General features: G+C 32.9%; 1 protein-coding gene across 1 annotated transcript in view; it reads right to left on the reverse strand.

Annotated features, from left to right (window-relative positions):
* LOC148623654 (tRNA (guanosine(18)-2'-O)-methyltransferase TARBP1-like) overlaps positions 1 to 22320 on the reverse strand; it is a 50044-nt gene that overhangs the window by 25592 nt on the left and 2132 nt on the right. Inside the window, exons 2-16 of the mRNA XM_088565626.1 lie at positions 19988 to 21019; positions 18507 to 18570; positions 17734 to 17882; positions 17144 to 17196; positions 11532 to 11632; positions 11075 to 11210; positions 9006 to 9102; positions 8452 to 8656; positions 7129 to 7380; positions 6117 to 6214; positions 5888 to 6025; positions 5099 to 5262; positions 4606 to 4801; positions 3454 to 3636; positions 1223 to 1389 (exon numbers count right to left, since the gene is read on the reverse strand). Of these exons, the coding sequence (XP_088421752.1) occupies positions 1223 to 1389; positions 3454 to 3636; positions 4606 to 4801; positions 5099 to 5262; positions 5888 to 6025; positions 6117 to 6214; positions 7129 to 7380; positions 8452 to 8656; positions 9006 to 9102; positions 11075 to 11210; positions 11532 to 11632; positions 17144 to 17196; positions 17734 to 17882; positions 18507 to 18570; positions 19988 to 21010 (3026 nt within the window). The 5' untranslated portion in view covers positions 21011 to 21019. The remainder of the gene's footprint in view (positions 1 to 1222; positions 1390 to 3453; positions 3637 to 4605; positions 4802 to 5098; positions 5263 to 5887; positions 6026 to 6116; positions 6215 to 7128; positions 7381 to 8451; positions 8657 to 9005; positions 9103 to 11074; positions 11211 to 11531; positions 11633 to 17143; positions 17197 to 17733; positions 17883 to 18506; positions 18571 to 19987; positions 21020 to 22320) is intronic.

Raw genomic sequence — 22320 nt, forward strand, 5'->3', positions numbered from 1 at the left:
TCTTCTACAGAGTTACAAGATAACTACTGACTTTTTGAAACTTCTAGATATATTAATTCTGAAAAGCTACAGTAGGATTCATTCTAAGCAAATCATTCTAATTGGGGATATAGAGAGAACTTTGTGATTGATAGACAGATAAAGAAAAATTATTTCAATGAGAATGGAAAGAGACTTAAACCTCTGACAGAGCAAGAGCTCAGACACCCATGATAAATAGGATAATTGATTGGAAAGAGTGAATAACCAAAATAGGATAACAATTGCTGAAGAACACTCAGATTTAACAAGGGAATGTAACTTATTCTACAGACAAGTCAATTCTTCAAGTGTTCTTGGCACCAGTGATTACATTTTAGTTCTTCTAGATACTGTGAAAGCATTTTAATTCGAGGATACCAATTTTAGTGGATAAGGGAAGAAACGCAAGTTCATGGATTCTTGAATTCGTGGTTTTGAGGTTTTCAGGTTGCTAATAAATGGAAATCTCCTTTTCATTGTGAACCAAATTTCGTGGTTTAGCCTACCCACTTTGACAGTAATTATCCTATTTAATATACAGATTTTCTCCATAATTTATCTCTATTTCAACATGAATTTTAAATTCTGTGATAAGTAGATTTATTTTCCTGTTGTGATGTTTTGTCAAAAGAATGCCTGAGAGTGAAATTACCAAATTAATTTCACAGTGTGAATTATTAAAATTTATTACAAAGAGAATATTTGATAATACACTGCTATCTAAATACTAATTCAAGTTCTCTAAAGAAGCACAGGCCAGTTAAACAACACGAACATCTTACTGGAAGATTTACTCTGAGTCCTGTATTTTCTGGCAATTTGATTTGATTTCTCACTGCAGAAATTAATTTTAGGATCAATACACCACTTCAGAGTGCCATGCATGCTGCTATTCCTTTGTATATTACAAGACCTAATAAAATGTTTTATTGTGAAGTAACAAATCATGCATGTTTTATTTCATAAGAAATCTGAAATGGCTTGAAATAGGAACATTTTTATCTCGAAAGTGAAAACTATTTTACTCAAGAACAATATTACTCAGACAAATAGATACCTGCAATCATACTTTTTAAAAATTTTTCTGACACATCATCTAACTTTATTTCTCCAAAATGGTCCTAAGTGTGACCATAAGCAAAGTTTATACAATGATATAGTTGACATACAATGAATGGAGAACACATGAAAAAGTTCTTACCTATCTTGTTTCTTATAAATATTCCCATACATTGCAGTCATACTTAGTAGTCTGTAAAACCCCTTAGCTGACTGAGCTGATCTCTTCCAGTTAGCGAACAGTCTTCTCACTAAAATATTAGCAACTCCTGTCTTCTCCATGCCAACTAGTAACAGTTTATTTGCAAACTGAAAATACCAAATGCAAACCAAAAATTGAAAACAAGATGTATCTGAGTGCCACATTTACCCCTACAAATATTGAACCTTGAACAGCTTATTTTTTTACCAAGATTAAGAATTTGAAACAGCATTAGTTGCTGACAGTAAAAAAAAAAATTCTGGAAAACTATTATTGTGGAATGACAGAAAGTTAGACAGGGGTAAAATCATATACCCCGGACACACTATGCTGGAGAGGGAGGCATAGACCAAGGTTGGTATTTCCCTTAAAAAATCAGTAATACTGATAGATACTGAACTTTAACTGTATTCCATCATATAAGATAACCACATGACAAAAATCACTTCAACACCTGATACCATTAAGAAAACTAGAAAAACTGTGAGCAATGCTTACTAACTTGATACCCTACTAACCCATTTAATAACATGTACCTTTATGTAATAATGATTCTGTGAAAATTTAATTGAATTCCATTAAGTGGTATAGGAGGAGTAATGGATAAGAGAATGGACCCTCTTGTCCCCATATTAACAAATGACAAATTCCATGTTTTGCTATGTAAAACCCCCAAATTGTTTTGGATCAAATTCTAAAATACCAGGTAGGTGCACAGTGGGAACATGTGATAAAGATTCAATTATTTCCATTAATTTGTGTGGAAGGAGTAATGGATAAGAAATGCCCTACCCACCCCACCCCCATGTAACGGAAGGATGAGCGGAAGGACAGGCAGATGGACGGACAGTCACCCCTATCATTATATAGGCCCCACTTTGCAAATGGGGGATATAAAAATCAAAGCCTTCCTTTAGTGGGATGACACCTTATTGCACAATTCCATATAGATCTATACAATTACACTCCAGTTATTGTATAGACATCAAAATGTCTATGGATACCATAAGACAAAGTATAAAACTACAGATAGCATCATTTTTCAACTTTCATGGGCAATAACTTATACACGGAGTTGTCCTAAAAGGGCAATAAATAGATCAAGTTTGACAACTTTGACCCTGTGCAGTCTATGGTAGAGCTCTTCAAGACATCTATTCTATTTGTATATTAGCTAATATCAAACTGCATCCTGAACAGTTTGGGCAAGTATGGATACACCATTCAAGCTTCATACAACTTTGAATTTTGATTGTGATAAGACATTGCCACAGGATAAGAATTTGACCAGAATTTTTTGTGGCCTCTTTCTTGCCCTTAATTCCTCAATGGTTCCAGTCACAACCTCAAAAACTTATCTCAACCTTGTGGTATAATTACAAAAGATCCATTTACCTTATAGTCAAATTATTGTCTGAACACCAAGAAAATGCATTTTTCCAGCCCCTTTCCGGGCCCTCATTCCTTGATGGTTCAAGGTTTAACCCCTAAAGTTCAACCAATTAATATTAAAGTTATCACATAAAAAATTATTTTCAACGACAGATGGCAACACAAACTACAACAGGGACGAGAATCCAGCCATACCATAAGACAATGTTTTTTACAGTCGTATAAAAATAACCTTTCAAAAGCTGACAGCCATTTTGTTCAATGCAGGACCCCCAAAAGTTGAGTGGTTTTTTTTATAAAAAGAGGTCTACCCAAACATCCTTTCTGCAAAATTTTAAAGTTTGAAGGATAATGACAAGTCATGAATTCCACTATATTGAGTACTAGATGTAAGCAAGTGTTCATTAGATCAAATATATAGTTAAACAAATTAAATCAGAACACTTTATTGTGAAAGAAAATTCATGTTCTACAAACCCTTATAACAAATTTTAAGGAAATATCCATAGAGCTTTTTTTTTTTTTTTTTTAGAAAAGAGACAAATGCATTATGTGAACTTTTAATGGCATGAAACTTTTGAGAAGTCCTAGTACAACTACTTCAATTGTTTTAGCTAAACACTTCTAAATAATTCACTTTAACAGTTTCTTTTATCTGTTGCAGTTTTTAAGAAGTAGTTGACATAAACCAAATGAAGGTTGATGTTCAGCATTTGAAACTGACAAATGCCATAAAACTTCATAAATTGAAATGAAATGATGAATGTCATTCTGCCTACCTCTGTTGTAAGATCTGTGATAACTGAGTCTCTTGGATGCTCCAGTAGACATGATTGAAATGACAGGTTTACAAACTCTTTCAAAACGATCCAGTAGTTAGTACTTTTAGCTTCTCCCTGTACATGGCCCCAGCATACAGGAATGGCTTCTACTATATCATTCAATTCATCATGTTCTTTGCACTGTTTATAAAAGCAAAACAATGTTTAAGGGTTTCACATGTTAAAACCTTGTAAGTACATGTATTACCTCTTCTTAACTTCTCAAGGGATTTTGATTGTTTTTAGGTTTCTGACTGTTTAATGCAATAGTTATACAGGTATGGGTTTTGTTCACATCATTTTTGTTTCAACATTTAAATTAAGATTTAGCCATGGACCTTAAAGAAGATGAGTACCATCAATATCATTCTTTTTTATAAAACTGCAATTAACATTATTAATATATTATAAATAATGGAATCAAAAAAGATCAAAATGAAATAAGGAGAATGCTTTTAACATAAAATTTATCCTTCCTTTAAAAGATAGGCAAATAAACAATAGTTAATTTAAGTCATATTAGGACACAATTTTCATGTACCCTATGACAAATTTTAACAACAATGTAAGTTTCTTTAATAAATGAATAAAATGCAGCATGATATGATCACAGAGGTCCAACTCAGAACAGTTGAAGCAAGTAATGACACAGAATGAAAGTGATAATAGAACTTATATAGGAAGTGCCCATCCCCCTGTGAGAACTTAACAATATAAAATTTGACGTCAACCTTTAATAGTTTAAACAATGTATCATAGAACCACAACAGTACACTTTTTGTTGAAATCAAACAAAGTAAATTTTGAACCCCATGGACCTCAAATTTGACTAATGCATTCAATTTTTTGTCGAACTCCAAATTAATTAAGTCAGACCCTACTCTGGATGTAACTGAACACTGAGAATTAATCAAAAATCTAAACACACATCAATATTCAGCATATCAAAGATGCCAAGATGCTAATTCTTTGATTTTAACCCTATTGAAATTGGTCAAAAAATAAACAATTCAAATTTTATTGGTCTTATAAAATGTTATTCATGAATGCTCTACAAAACTTGAATATGCCATTAAATACAATTGTACTACAGTTCATTGATGCACTTACCTTTCTAATGAGATATCCTACACATCTGTAAACTGGTAATGTATTTTGTCCACTACACACAGACAAGGAATCAAGACACACCTTTAACGTAGCAGATGCTGATCCTGTCATATCACCGATATCTCTCAACATGTATTCCATTACCTCCCATTGGTAGGAAATGAACAAAGACGCAATCTTACCCCACTCTTTATGACTGTTAAAAAAAATCAAACATCAAAATAAATCAATACCGAAAAAAAATAGAATTACTTGAATCCTCAAAAAAAACTAAAACTACAGTCTCCTATGGCTATGGGGAAACTAATGTAAACCTAAATCTACATCTGCTTTGACTTCAGGGAGAATAACTAACACCTAAAACTACAGTCTACTTTGGCTTGGAGAGACTAATGAATACTTTATATCTTGTAAGGCTTAAGGAGACTGAATGAACCCCTTATATACCTTGTTTGGCTTGGGGAGACAAATGAACACCTTGTATTCCTTGTACCTTATGTCTGCCACAGGTTTATCAAATGTTGTTGTACATTCATATCTACCAATAAATGATTTAACCATTTCATGAAGCTTTTTGTGTCTGTTGTCCAGTACTGATGTGATTGAACTCAGTATACCCATGGCTCCTAACCTCTTTATTTGATACTCCATTTCAGCCTAAGGAGAGACAATACCAAATAAAACTATATGGCAATTATTGTAACTTTTTCTAATATTTGATTCATATCTTCACATCATTAACCTATCCTTATTTCATCAATCATTTCATCCATCATTACTCTATTTCTACTTCATCAATCATTACCCAATCCTTATTTCATCGATCATTTCATCAATCATTTCATCCATCATTACACTATTTCTACTTCATCAATCATTACACTATCCTTATTTCATCAATCATTACACTATCCTTATTTCATCAATCATTTCATCAATCATTTCATCAATCATTTCATCCATCATTACTCTATTTCTACTTCATCAATCATTACACTATCCTTATTTCATCAATCATTTCATCCATCATTACTCTATTTCTACTTCATCAATCATTACACTATCCTTATTTCATCAATCTTTACCCTATCCTTATTTCATCAATCATTACCCTATCCTTATTTCATCAATCATTAACCTATCCTTATTTCATCAATCATTACCTACATATCAATTAAATATCTTTTATATTTTAATCAAAGAAATCCAACATTTTCTTGCTAATATTTTTATCTTGACTTATGAAACCTTAAAATAAGTTTAATTAACTATAACAATTGACCTTTGGAGAAGAATCTGTAAGAATGTAGACACAAGTATTCGTAAGTTTAACCAGCTGCTGATCTTCTTTGTTGACTAGAAATGGCAAGAATTTCCGTAGAGCATCTACAAATAGTTCCACAGACTGTACACAAGTAATCTGAAAATATTATATAATCATATGATCAAAACAAACTCACAAATCATTTGTATGAAATAAAATTTGGATATGTAATTGATATTATACTTACGTTCCTCCACTTTTCCAACAACATCTGAGTAGTGAACAGCAGTAAACTCGAATGACACTTCTGAATGTTACTCTTTATCAACCGGAACAACCTGTCATCTTTAAAAAGAAAAAAATTCAGTTTAATATAATGAAAGTGGAATCTGGACATACATCATATTCAATAGTGCTGTTTAACAAGGTCAAGTTTTTTACCAAATTTATTGAGCTTGGAAGCTCTGCATGTTTTTATACCTGCAACATGAATCAGGAAATACTACTAAACAATTAAGTAGCATTCCAGCTAAGAATCATGCAAAATGTGATACATGGTTGGAAAGCCTCCATATTTTTATTTTTGATATTTTGTTTAAAATGCTTTAGTAAACAGAAATAAACATGTGGTTTTTCATATAACCTGTGCTCATAGGAGATAAAAATTGTACAGAATACACTGTAGAATTCAAAATTAAGGGAGATAACTCTGTAAATGACACTCAAATACAATAGAATCTATTGGATTTTCAGTATTGATTATCTCCTAAGAGCAGGCAGGTTTGAATGAGTAATTACACATTTCATAGTATAGACCCATAAAACAACTTGATTACAAAAATAAAAATATGTAGCCTTTTTTGGGGTGTATCACATTTTTCCGATTTTCATGATTCTTACAAAGACAGTTACTTCAGAAATTCCATTTGACAAACATCCACTATTTTACCTCATGACCATAATGTTCTTTATGGATTTATGAACAGCTGTATTTTACCTCATGACTGTAATGTTCTTTACTGATTTATGAACAGCTGTATTTTAATAACTGAAATGTAAGCTGTGGTACATGTGTATGTACTCTAGAGGTCAATGTTGAATCTCAAAAACTTTTTACTTATCAATCAACAAAATGAATCTGTTTTCCTTGGTTTAAAAAAAACAATTGAATCAAATTATCATACAACTATTGGTAAATATGTTACAATTCAATGGTAACATTTGCAGTTGTCTGTAACAAAATTATGAATTGATGCTACCTTCAGTTTTCACTTTGCATTCCTCTATCAATGAAATAAGTAACTCTATAGCCTTTTCTGCTTTATGATGAGACATATATGGATGGTTTGGTATAGAAATGACGATATCAGTCAAAGTCACAATAACCTCCAGAAGACATGGTTGACTAACTCCTGGTTCTACTTTGAATGGTAATAACCCACTGTCAACCATTAATACAAGCAACCTTGAGAACTGTAATACTTCTGATTCATTCCATCTGAAGTCTAAATCTGAAGTTAAAAAAATACTTCATACAATATGACAAATAGAAAAAAAGTGGGCATACTTTAAGTATAATTCTATATGCAGCATGTAAGTGATAAATACTATAGGGTTATTAAATGGCCAATACAAGTGGTCGAAACCCAATACGACTGTACGAGGACATAATACAGGATTAATATGAAAATAACCATTTTATGATCCCTTTATTAACTGATGACTTAAAATAACAGGAGTTATCTGTACAAACCTTTAAATACAGCTCAGTATGACATATTTCCTAGTGAAGACTATAACACTCCAGACCTCTTGATGCATTTATTCACCCCAACTGTTCTTTTCTATATAGATCTATATTAATATACCAAGTTTGCTGTTACCTTCTCAAATTAGGTTTTTAATGCATTCTTTATACAGGGCCAAAATTAATACAGGGCATGTGCCCTGTATTAAATTAATACAGGGCAATTGCCCTGTATAAATTATGGTTGCTAAAACCTCCTGTTGTATTAAAGGGACAATTTACATTGTATTTTAAGTCATCAGTTAATAAAGGTAGAAATAAAACCTATGATTTGCTATGTGAAACCCCCAGACTGAGATTGATTCGGATCTAACTCCAACATAAGAGGTGCACAACAGGAACTTATAGAGAGAATTCTGTGAAAGTTTCATTTAATTCCATTCAGTGGTATAGGAGGAGTAACTGATAAGAGATGGGACCCCCATGTCCCCATATTCCCAAATGACAGCCATGTTTTGCTATATGAAACCCACAATTGATTTGGATCAAAATCTTAATAAGGAGGTGCAAAATGAGATCATGTAATAAAGATTCTGTAAAAGTTTTATTTATTCCATTCAGTTGTGTAGGAGGAATACTGGATAAGAGATCACCCCCTCATCCCTACCCCTGGGGTGATTGAAGGAAGCATGGATGGAAGGACTGACACCCCCATCTCTATATACAGCCCCACCTGCAAAGTGGGAGTTAAATAAGGGAGGACAAAAAGAATTTAAATTGACACTTACTGTCAAACTGATATACTCTGATATTGTACAAGATTGTTTATCTTTACCTTGTTTGACTTGAATTAGATCACCCAGGGTAGAACTAACATATTGACACAGGTTTTTAGTTGACCAGTCTTGAGAGTAAATATCATTGTCCACATTTTTCAACCATTCTATGCAATCTTTCCATAAAGTTGTCCCTCTAGCTAATCCGTCCTCAGTTTTAAACAAAGAAAACACCACACTAAAATCTTTGGGTGATACAGACTCCTAGAATAATCAATATAAAAAAGTCTAAAAAATTAAAATACAAAAAAAAACAATATCCAAGCTTCAAATTAAAATACAAAAAAAGACTATCCAAGCTTCAAATTAAAATTATTTTTGTTTGCCCTTTCCCTAACTGCCCACAAAAATAGCCCTACCTAAATTAATGTATTCTCATCATTGAGAAAAAAACTTTGAAAGAAAACTAAACATCTATATAATGATTGCATTAAATCCAAATCTGGGATTCTGAATTGTATTTTTTTTCTAACTCCTATCCACAGTAAACTATGTTTTGGAAGAGCAAAGTATAATTGTTTAAGTTTAGGCTCAGTATATTCTAAACACTCACTGTATTAATGATGGTGATAAGAGTTCTGACAAAGAAACTCTGTATAGCTCCTCTAGTAAACCAACCACTTGTTGTGACATGGGTTGTCAGGATCTTCCTGAAAACAATATTAAAACAATTAAAAAGGCTCATAAGGAATTAAAACACTTTACTTAATTCTAATCTGAAAATGTCTTGTGCTGCATTTACACATTTTTAGAAAATGTGCATTCAAAGCAAATCAAATGAAAATTTTGAAGTCCTGAAATGTGTCTACATGTTAATTAGAACATTTTCAATGCAAATCAATTTGAATCAAACCAATGCACATTTTTCAATTTTAACTGGAATGCAAATTCAATAGTAGGGTATTCCATAAAAAAAATAAAAATAAGTTTAGTCACGGCTATACAACATTTTCATCATCACCATTCAACTCAGGAGATCATACTAACTATATAAACCAAATGTCGTTGAAATCAAAACAAGTATAAAAAATAGCAGGATAATGACATCCATTTTGAAAATGGCCAACAAGAACAAATTTTCATCATCACCATTCAACTTAGAATGCCATGATTCCCACAGAAACAAAAAATCATTGGAATACAAACAACTGATGAAAATGTCAGTCAACTCAGAATATCGTGTTTATCTTTTTACTAGCTTTCATCTTCATTATTTGTCTATAGCTGAGGAAAAAATAGCATTTAAGGCTAGAAACCACTAATTCCACTTCCCATAGGCTTAAATGCTAATTTCACAATATTCAATGGCTTCTCTGGACTTTACCTTAACTTTAACCTGCAGAGGACTATATATCAGCATGATTCTACATATGTCAGCACACAATCCTCAGAATGGCATGTAGGGTTAGCAGACTTGCAGTTCATTACTGGTCACCGGAAGTAAAGTGTCTATAAATAGCATGGGAAATCCCAGTGTTTTCACAAGATAGGGGTATATTTAGAAATCATTATGGAGATTAGGCTTCACATCACAAGAAGCAAAATGTACAGAAATGTTTTTCCTTTCAGAATCTGTTTACATTTTTTAAATGAGATCAGAACTTTTTTCACAGCACTATGAGGAACAGGGGTAATTTCTGCGTAGGACTATTTTTGCGTACGTTCCAAATGCTCATTGGTTGAATAGGTGGTCTGTAACCTAAAAGCATTTTGACCACTGTGTTCTATTTTAGTACCAACGGCCATGTTTTTCAATCAATAAAAAAATTTTAAATGATCAAATTGTGCAGGATACCCTTAGAAATAATTTTGCCATATTTAATTAAATTTTGTCGCATAGTTTCAGAGAAGATTTTCAAAGTTGTACACATGAAAAACAACCAAAAAAAATCTCTTTCAAGGGCCAAAACTCCTATGTCAGGCGATGAATCATTTTGAAAATTTCGGCATAGGTCTGTCTACTGATCGCGAGCAATATTACCCTTGTCAGAATTTTGCTAAATTCACATTTATTGGAAATCTTTGCAAAAAAAATGTATTTTGACCCCTATGATCTATTTTTAGTAACAGCAGTCATGTTTTTTTAATATTTCAATTTTTTTAACAAATCAGTTTGTGCAGGATACCCTAAAGAGAAACCATGCCAAGTTTCATTCCAATTGGTCAAGCAATTTCAGAGAAGATGTTCGAAAAAAGCTAACAATGACAGACAACGATGACAGATGACAAACACAAAGTGACGACAACAGCTCACACTGCCTTTAGACCAGGTGAGCTAATTAAAAAAACAAATACTTTGTTTCTTGCAAATATCAATGAGATATTGTTTATGTGTGATACTAAGGGAGTTCAAATTCACATTATAATACCCATTCAATACGATGTGATGCTACAAAAAAGGACCCATCTAATTGGAAAATACAAAACAAAAGTGCATCAAGTGTTAACATATTACCTCTTTTTGGCCATTTTGATCCATCAAGAAAACTAGATGCACTGAAAAAATGTTTGATGATAAATTTTAAATTTCAATAAATACTGAAAATTGAGAAATAAAACAAACTGCAAGAACATGTTTTCAAAGGTTGCATTCTATTTATAAATATCAATTCTTTCAATTACCTCATAATAATTAGGGCATTTCTACTGAGTATTTGTGACTTTGGTAGACATGACATGGCCTGACAGACAAACAATAATGGTACTGGTCCCCAGTTACAGGAACTTATCGTAGATAACATCCTTTCAAAGAAATCTCCTGAAAATTTTAAAATAATAAGTTGAAGAGGATGATTTTTTTCTTTAGCATGACAGCAGACGATACATAGCCCTGCATGTAAGTATGGAGCAAATCTCACTTTTGGCTTTAGAAAAGTACAGTATTGATTGATTTATATGATTCCAGGATAATTTTTTAAGAGATTTGCAATATTGCTGTACATTACTGAAAAGGAATTTTCATATAAATGTCTCCATTGTTATGCCAGAAGTATGCTACTTTTATTTTACATGAAGATGATATAATAATGCATTCACTGAATATAATTAGAAATAATCTTATGATTGTTTAAGTTAATACCTCTTCTTTCATCTGTACCAAATGCTGTCCAGCAACTTTGAAACAAATGTATAAGACCTTTTGCAATTGAGGGTATTGTCCCGCGAGGAGCATTCTGTGGTCTATAATATAGAAGAACCTTGTAAGGTAACAAACATTTGCTAATTTCGGTTCTAAAAAATAAATATATAACTTGACAATCATAGATGGTTTTACTGTCACATCAAAAAATTATATAGATCATAACTACTTATATCATGAGGACATTTCTTGACAGCTGACTCACAGTCAACATCAGAATGTTAATCAATGAGAACACAAGATATAAATTCCTTTATAAATCAAACCACTTCAAAGGTATCAAACATTTTTCTTGCACTAAACCAATTATAAATGTTTTTGTATGAACATAACAAAAAGCCCCACAAGTATGTCCATCAAATGTATCTCATTTGTTTAAAATTAGGCCAGCACATTATTTCTGCCAAATTTGGAATGTAAGTACAGCAGCAGTTTGGTGGATTATGAAATCCTATCATGACATATATTACTTTTAAGCAACCAACACAGAATTAATATCTGACACATTGTGAATTTCTTTGAAATTTTCAAAGACCAATTGCTGTAATTAAATGTTCTGCATTTGGGAAATGTATATAATTACAAGTGTCCCTGAACAGTTAGGGCAAGTGTGGACACATTATTCAAGCTTGACACAACTCTTACTTTGGTCAGCCATGAACTATTTGTCAAGGTTTTTTGACAGAGTATGAATGAAATTATAATAATCAATAACAGTTTCCAGAAAATTGTCAATTTATATTGAGAAAAATATTTTTGCACATTTTATCAACAGTTTCTAAAAAAATTGGGTCACATTTCCTGAAATCAATGCCACCTTTCTCAAAGAGGTATTGGTCCTTGTGTTAATTAAAATTTCACACATGCCCATTCACTCATACTCATATTTTGAGAAAATTATAGAACTTTAGTGAGTGCACTCACATACTCCACACATCCACATGTTGGATACTCAAGTAAATTTGTTCATAAGAGAAATACATGTAAAAGGACTCTGATAAAAAAAGGAATAAGAGTGTTTTAAAGGCTTTAGACCTTTATCTTCTAACTAAATTCTGTTACTCAGAATGGCAGTTTCAAACTCCAGACTGTGATTTTTTTTAGTTTTAGTTAATCCAAAGTACATATCATCATAGAGGAACAAAACGTACACTTGACCTGTAACTTATCATGGTGGACTTATATACCAAAGATCATGTCAATATCTGCAAGCGTTTAGAAAAAAAAAGTCTGAAAAACAGTTATTTCTGTGAATTTAGCTAAGTCCATAATTTTGGTAAAAATCATTGGAGTGGAACCAACTACAAACTTATCCTGTAACTTATCATAGTGAATTTATATACAAAAAATCACGTCTATATCTGCAAACATTTTTTTTAAAAAAAGTCTGGAAAACTGTTATTTCTGTGAATTTTGATAAGTTCAAGGCCCTTAATTTTGATAAAGATCATCAGTGCAGAACAAAATTTAAACTTGACCTGTAACTTATCATGGTGAACTTATATACCAATAATCATGTCATAATCTGCAAGCGTTTAGAAAAGTCTGGAAAACTGTTATTTCTGTGAATTTTGCTAAGTTCAAGGCCCATAATTTCAATAAAAATCTTCGCAGTGGAACAAAAGTTAAACTTGACATGTAACTTATCATGGTGAACTTATATACCAAAAATCATGTCAATATCTGCAAGCGTTTAGAAAAAAGTCTGGAAAACTGAAGATGGACTAACGGACGGACTGATAGACGGGTCAAAAATATTATACCCTTCGCAACTTCATTGCGTGGGGTATAAAAACTGAAACTCAAGAAAAATCATAAAATAAAGAGCTTCTCAGAATGCAGCATGATACAAACACTGCATGTCAAACTCTGCTTGAGAAAAGTGTGGACACAATATTAGTTTTTGACACACTTAAGCAAAGCGACTTATATTTAATTTGGAAACAATTAAAAATTTTAGAAATCCAACAAAAAATAACTAGAAATACTGTGACAAAGCTCACAAAGTGACTACCCACCACTCAAATGGACTTAAAATGTAAAACGCTTGTTGGATAATTTCCTTTTAGCATCATCCAACAGTAACAACATTCCTTCATGCACATCAACATAAAAGGTTTCATCCAAATCCCTTGAGCTGTTTAGGAGGAGTGCTGCACTTACAAGAAATGTGGACAAACAGACAGACAGCTGGAGTGATTCCCTGCTCCCCCTCCCCCCAACCAAACTTTGTTTGTGGAGGTATAAAAATGTCTGGGTTTTTTTTTTCAGGCGTTATCCCTATGGCGTTCTGTAATTCAAAAACCAAAAGAGATACCTGAAATCTTATTGAAAAATACAGGCAGATATTTTTGTAAGGAATCCAATAAAAGAAAAATTTGAAATCAGACCAAAATAAACCAGAGGCTCACGTGAGCCTGTATCGCTCACCTGGTTTAATTACTTGCTAAATATTTCATATAATTTTGCGTAAATTTACAAGGAATTTTCCTTAGATGAAGATTTTCTTGCAATTTAAAGCATTGGTAAACAGGAATTATTGCATGGGACAGGTTGGAAAGGGGACATAATGCATAGTTTGCAACCCCAACATACTAAAATCCGGAACCAGGCCTTTAAAAATGCAGAAATTGCCATTGTTTTGCGGAATCCATGAAATTTCTGCAAAACACAGCGTTTCTTAGCCTCCAACATGATTACTTTGCTAAAAAACTAATCTTATTAAACTAGGCATTTCACATCCAGTTTTGTATGGAAATATAGTTTACAAGGCACATAAATGCAAACAATGTCCATCAAATCTTAAGAATTATTTAAATAGACTGATTCATAAAGGATATAAATTCGACATTGTTGTCAGATCATTAAATCTTGTCTTTGTAGGAAAAAATATTGATACTCTTATTAGATCATTACATTATAACTTAATCATTCATATTTTAGCATTTTAGTCATTGCACAACTTCTTGCTAGACCAACATAGTCTATGATGTTGCAGTTCTAAATCCTTTGGAAGTTTTGTAACTGATATTTTTTGTGTTGGGAGGCTTGAAGATTTGTCATCCTTATTTGTGTCCTGAGCTTGCTTTCAGTAACTGCGAGCATTCATTGTTTATACCTCATTTGTTTGTCTTCTATGTTATTGTTAATAATTGTTGAGGTACTTTTCTAATGAATTGGATGTGTTTCAGGTTGATTTTTACTGTGTGTCTAACTTTGTATTTATTTTAGCCTTTGACCGTATAGAGGGGGAGGGTTTGGATCCAACAAAACTAGTTTAACCCCGCTGCATATTGTTTGCGCCTGTCCCAAGGCAGGAAATATAGTCACTGGCATGTAGTTGTCTTTTTTTAAAACATTTTAGTTTCTTACCATAAATGATAAACTGATATAGTATTGAGGAAGGGCCGGACCTTTTTCGGGATGCTGGGATCAGAGGTTTTTAAGCTCAGGATTTCGGGATTTCTGAGAATTAAGCCCGGGATTTCGGGAAATAAATCCACCGGGAATCGGGATTTTAGCAGTTTTTAAGTTCCTTTGTTGTTCGGGATTTCGGGATTTAGTAAAAATAAAGTCGGGATTCCGGGATCAGACCCCCTCCAGCCCCCCTCAGTATTGTGTTCACTGATTTATCCACTTTGTGGGGGCTATTCCTTTTTTTTTACCCTTAGTAAACAATTGTTTGTTGTCAAGTTTGGTTTCATTTGGCCCAGTGGTTTCAGACATGTTTTTCCGATAGGCTCCAATGTTAAGTTAAGATCCACAGTGGCAGCCATTTTGAAATGGCAAAAGAATCACAAGCTTTCATCTCCTCATGCCAACGATCATTTGTTTCCAGTTTTGTTTCATTTGGTCAAGCGGTTTCCGAGAAAAAGATTTTTACATGTTTTTCTCATAGGGTCCAATGTTAAAGTAAGATCCTCGGTGGCGGCCATTTTGAATTTCCGATTGGCACCAAAATCACAAACTTACATCCCTTCATAAAAGTGAACATTTGTGTCAAGTTTTGTTTAATTTGGTCAAGCGGTTTCCGAGAAGAAGATTTTTACATGTTTTTCCCATAGGGTCCAATGTTAAACTAAGATCCTCGGTGGCGGCCATATTGAATTTCTGATCGCCACCAAAATCACAAACTTTCATCCCCTCATATCAGTGAACATTTAATAGTGTCAAGTTTTGTTTAATTTGGTCAAGTGGTTTCCGAGAAGAAGATGTTTACATGTTTTTCCCATAGGGTCCAATGTTAAACTAAGATCCTCGGTGGCGGCCATTTTGAATTTCCGATTGGCACCAAAATCACAAACTTTCATTCGCTCATATCAGTGAACATTTGTGTCAAGTTTTGTTTAATTTGGTCAAGTGGTTTCCGAGAAGAAGATTTTTACATGTTTCTCCCATAGGGTCCAATGTTAAACTAAGATCCTCGGTGGCGGCCATCTTGAATTTCCGATCGGCACCAAAATCACAACTTTCATCCCCTCATACCAGTGAACATTTGTGTCAAGTTTGGTTTTATTTGGCCCTGTGGTTTCAGAGAAGAAGATTGAAATGTAAAAGTTTACAGACGGACGACGGACGGACGGACGACGGACGCCAAGTGATGGCAAAAGCTCACATGGCCTTTGGCCAGGTGAGCTAAAAAGTCATTTTTTTGGGGGAGGGTGTAGCCACTTTGACCCCTTAAAACTAGAAAATCGCAAGGGATATCTAAAATCTTATTGAAAAATGCCGGCAGGTATTTTGATAAGAATCCAATAAAAAAATTCAAAATTGGACCAACAATAAAAAAAGTTGATTTATTTTTGGCATGGCTCAATTCTGGTCCCCTTTTACTTAAAAAGGTTAAAAATAAGCCTTTCCTGTACAGAAATTTTAAAACAGAATTTCAAAGGAACAGATTGACATATGAATCAATTTTCTGTGGACAATACTTTTATACAATTAACACAATACCATTATGATACCATTATATAACATAATATATGATATCAAGAAATAAAAAAACACACTGAACTTCAAGGTCTCAATTCAGAGGTATGTGACCCTGGTGAATGACACATTATCTTAGAAATCATCTTCCCAAACACTGACTGCATGGAAAAGATTTGTTGCAAAAAAGCAATTACTTCACCTAAGGTCACAGTTCAAGATCAGAGGTCACCAAACCTGTAAATTTTTTAAAGGACATCTTTACTACTACATATATACTGATTAACTTTAACATGTTTAAAGCTGGTGATACAACCATTTATCCATTTTTTTACCACAGAAAAATCAGTATTGTAACCACTCCTTGGCATTTTAGGAATTTATTCTAACATGATCAAGCATTTTTTTTTTTTTTAAATTTGTGGACTCAATGATTTTTTCTCTTTTTTTTTTAAATTTGTACAGACTCGATGAATGGACATTTCAATTTGATTTGTAACATGCATTCTTTTTGGTCAACCCAGATTATGGTTGGTAGTGTGATGTCATGAAAATTGATTGGTCTGTGATTTAATGTTTTAATTAAAATTTCCAACACAATTAATCAATCTACATAAAAATACCTGAAGTAAAGCTTTGGGTCCTGAATGGATGTTAAGAATTCTCCACTGAAGTACTGAAAATAAAGAAAAATAGTGTCTGTGCTTCACAGATGTAGATTAAGATATACTGTGAATGGGCTTTTATTCGTGGATACCAATTTAGTGGTCTAGGGAAGAAACTCTAGTTCATGGATTCTTGAATTCGTGGATTTGAGGTTTTTAGTATACACATCAGTGGGATTCTCCCTTTCGTTGGAAACCAAACTTCATGGTTTGGCCTATCGACGAAAACAACAAAGATTGGTAACCCACGAACAACAGCACTTTCACAGTAACCATCTAAATAATGTATATTGCCATAGTAGATGACATGGAAATCATATCTTTGGGCCATTGCAAAATAAGTAATAATAGAATATGTTAAAGAACAAAAATTATCAAGGAGTTTAAATCAGGACATCTGGAAAGAACCTGTAGATTATCACTGATATTCCAAAACAAACTTTAACATCCCAAAAACAGTTGTGTTGCAATAATTAGAACTGTTAACCTATTAAACAAACCTACTGAGAAGTGGAGTTCATGTAAAATAACTTAGACAACAATCTTACTTTATCTTCACCTTGTTGTATCATTGGACAAGATGTTAAATCGAGCTGTAAAACTTGATCTGTCATCCATTTTTCCAGAGTAATACTTTCATGAGCTATGCCTCTCTTAAACACTGTTGACAACCATGATGTATGTAATGCAGGTAAATCTAGGCCGAAAGAAATTTATTAGGAACACTACCTTATAAGCATAATTTGAAGAATACATATATGGTGTACCAAGAGGTTCATAAGTATGTTTATTTCATATGCTGTGAAAATTATAACATATGCTACAAAAAATGGGTTTAGTTCAGACAGGTGTTCAGTTTACCAAATAAGCTGATATAAAAGAATTTAAAAAGAAAGACTGGTTTAGAAAGGTTTCTGGATTTAGACTGGTTTAGACAGGTTTTTGAATTTTTCAGGGTTTGTTAAGACTGGTTTTACTGCATTACACGAAACACCTGTCTTTCATAACTGCTGGTTAAATGACAGTGAGTATATTTTTTAAAATAATAATGTACACCATTGATACAATCTACTTTCATACAACAGTGGTAATCTGAAGAAAATGAAATACTTTCTCGTCATTCAGTCTGTGCATTTAAAAATTAAAAATGGGAAAAAACACAAGTTCGTGGATTCTTAAATTTGTGGTTAAGAGGTTTTCAATACACACATCAAAGGAAATCTCCTTTTCATTGAGAACCTAAATTTGTGGTTCGGGCTACCCATGAAAATCATGAAAATTGGTACCCCACGAACAATAGTACTTTCACAATAATACTCACCATGATTAGATGAAGCTTTGACCAATTTGTTCAGTCTTGGTAATAATGGCTTGATGACATGGATCTACAAAAGATTTTTGAACGATGTCTGGCAAGTTCAGATAAACCTTTTTTTTTGAAAGTGTATTAAGTATAAGTTTTCTGTTTGATATCTATATATACAATGTACCATCAACAGTATATACAATGTACCATCAACATTCAATGGTTAAATGGCAAAGTTTAACATGCTATGTAGGATTTCTCCGTAATAGGAGGTGAATATTTCACATTTGTATGTCAACGATATGCAAAGTTTAAATAATATTGGTTTAATTTTTTTTGAGTTCCAGATTTCACAAAGTATGACAGACGGATGAATGGATGGTGTCTACTACACCTGCTTCCAGCATTGGTAACAAATAAAAAGAAAATGGATTGACAGATTGATGGACTGACGGGCAGACACATAAAAAAGTTATACTCATTGTATTGGGTGTAATAAAGTTACTTTTAAAATCATTTTTCTTAAGAATTTAACCAATTCAATTACCCAAAGATATTAAACATTTACAGTAACTTTGTAGGGGAGAGTTAAACACTAAGTTGAAGTTGCAAGCTTTGTCTTGCAATGTTTATCCACACTAAACTTAACTGAAAGTTGACATTGGACACCAACCAAAATGGTTTATAATGTACAACTAAGTTAAGTGATCTAAACTTTGAATTCTTATAGTGGGGAGCTAAAGTTTTCCCACAGAAATTTTTACTATCATTTTTATGTACTGAAAAATTCCAAGTTTCCTTTAACAAGAAGTTAACACCAGACAGAAACCAAAATTACTAGCCACAATGAAGCAACATACAAAATTAAAAATCAATCTGATAGATAGCAGCTGAGAAAATGGAGACATAATTCATTAGGCAAGATAATTCCGATAAAACCCACTTGTTCAGAAGGGGAACTAAGATTTAAGCATAGATAAAAAAATATAATCCAAGGATAAAGACCAGAAAAAACAGACACACAACAAAGAACATGAAAATAATCAAAATAACACACACAAAGAAACAAAAGCCAATGAGCAAAGGATGAGAAAGGATATGAAAAGCCAATGAGTAAAGGATGAGAAAGGACATGAAAAGCCAATGAGTAAAGGATGAGAAAGGACATGAAAAGCCAATGAGCAAAGGATGAGAAAGGACATGAAAAGCCAATGAGCAAAGGATGAGAAAGGACATGAAAAGCCAATGAGCAAAGGATGAGAAAGGACATGAAAAGCCAATGAGCAAAGGATGAGAAAGGACATGAAAAGCCAATGAGCAAAGGATGAGAAAGGATATGAAAAGCCAATGAGCAAAGGATGAGAAAGGATATGAAAAGCCAATGATAACTGTTCCACACTTCAAGTAAACATTGTTTCTACAATATTTTCGGGTTACTCTAAAATTCAAATTACGTGTCCACCCTTCATCTACAATGTTTAATTTGTAATAAGTACCTGTTTTTCCTCTAAAGTTTCCAGGAGGAGAATCAAGTCCTCCCAGACTTTCAAAAAAGTTTTTCCTTTGTCAGCAGACCACCAAAACAAGGGTACACAATCAAAACTAATATTTACATCTAATTTCTGTTTCTCACAAATATCAACATTTCTTTTGATAAGATATAATGACTGCTTTCTGGCCAGTGAATTTGCAGAGGTAAGGCCAGCTTGAATGATCTGCCAAAACACTGCTTCCTGACGTACATCAATGCCACAACTGTTATCAACAGGAAACAGAATATTTGAAAGCCCACACAGGTAGACATTCAGTATATCAGCATCACCTTTATCCTTCCACATGTTTTCTATTAGTTTCCATACATGTATCAAATGCCCTTCTTCTTTAATTTGAAGAAAATTCATAATACATCTTAAAGCAAGATTGCATATTATTTGGTCTTGAGATTGGCTCAGGATAGTCAACAAACTTCCGAAAACTTCATTGAAGTGAGATGTAAATGATTTAAAGTCAATTATACTACATGAAGTCTTAGTTTTTCTTTGTGTCAAATTTAACAGAACTTCAAGACAAACAGGTAAATCCAATATTCCTTCCACAGCTTGGCTGTCCAAAGTACAAGATCTTAGCTTGACATGAGCCTTTAAAGATGTGTTGCAAAGAATTAAAAGTGGCAAGAAACTTGTTTCACAACCTTCCTGTACACTACTGGAAACTAACTTATTGATTTGCCCAAGTTCTTTTATATTCTTTCTCCTCCTATCAAATGACAAATGGATATTCTTCAGTAAAGGAATACAGATCTGTTCAATAATGACCTGATAAGTAGTCTCTAAGAAAGGATCCTTCCTCGAGTCTAAAAGATTACAAAGAATTGTTATATGTTCTGTCAATACATTACTTTCTGTGTTATTCAGAACACCTTCATTAATGTACTGAGTTTGGCTAAGGACAGCTTTCTCAACATCTAATAGACTTAACTCTTCCATCTGATGAAGGACAGTACTATGAATGTTGTCCATCTCAACCTTCTGAAATATATATATTTATATAAAACAACTAAAATATCATGTAACTACAATAATAATTATAATATTTAAATCTAAACTGATTAAACTATATCTGTGATTTGCTAATTAGTATGGCAAGGTGTCCTAACTGTGTTGTAGTAGGTAGTGCGAACATCATATAAAGGATAAATTCTTTAGCCAAATTGGTTTGTCAATGCCTGACTAGCCTGTCACCAAACGGTCCTGGGTTCAATCCTCTGCAGTGACAGTATAATTTTTTTAGTCAAATCATGGTCTCCCTTTACATTTGACATTCAACCAAAAAAAAACCTTAGCTTTGGTTAGCTATACATGTATGAGCTAGTTGTGTCAAGTCGTTCATGATATGAAGATTCTTGAGGTGGGAAAGTGTGGCAGGAAAGCCTACCTGTGTTGTACTAGGTAGTAAAATTTAGATATCCAGTTAATTGACATGGTTAAAGAATTAACTTGACAAATAGTATGTCGCTGACCTGTCAACAAGGTTTGACCTCAGTGGCACAGGTATAACTTTGAGAGTCAACCTGTACATTACGTTACAATGATAAACGGTAATTAAAATTCTAAGATGGATTTCATATCATACAATGTAGATGCAGTAAAAGGTATAATATGCTGTATTAAGTGTTTTTCTCTGTAAAAATCAAGCAGTGGGAGAAGCATTGATTAAGTGTCAGTAATTCGAAGTATAAATTATATGACATTCATTGCATTGTATTTCATCATCTAAGGGAGATAGCTCACTTTTTCCCATCATTCTATTGTAACTTCTAAATCCTCTGACACTTCTAAGACAAAAAAACTGTCAATTCCTCTTCAATGGAACATAAACTATGTGCCCATATTGTAAAATTTGTGTATTTTCTGATCATGATTCATCATTTTAAAATTTTCCTTCATTCTTACAGATACTGTTGCACAGGTATTATTGTATACTACTGAATTGAATTTTGCAAAAAGTCAATGATTTCTTGCAGATACAAGACCATATATAATTCTCCTTGGTTTTAATACTAAGTATATGAATATAATTACACATGTGGTAGTAGGTACCTTCCTTATTTTTTTCATATTTTTACTGGAAACTTATTTGCTGCAGTTTTGCCTGTAGTAGGTAGAAAATAGGTCAAAATTACATTGTATTTCTTTATTAATCAATTCTGACTACAAGTTGTGATTTGGTTCAGTGGGAGAAGGTTAAAATTTATGACTTCTAACTCAGTTCATTTGTCATGTTTGCTCCATCTCCAGGTCACATGTATTAATTTCAGAAAATGATGTAA

This window comes from Perna viridis, chromosome 2 (assembly GCF_037379345.1).
Source record: "Perna viridis isolate PV_CMFRI_1.1 ecotype Kerala chromosome 2, ASM3737934v1, whole genome shotgun sequence".
In the NCBI taxonomy this organism is placed as follows: Eukaryota; Metazoa; Mollusca; class Bivalvia; order Mytilida; family Mytilidae; genus Perna; species Perna viridis.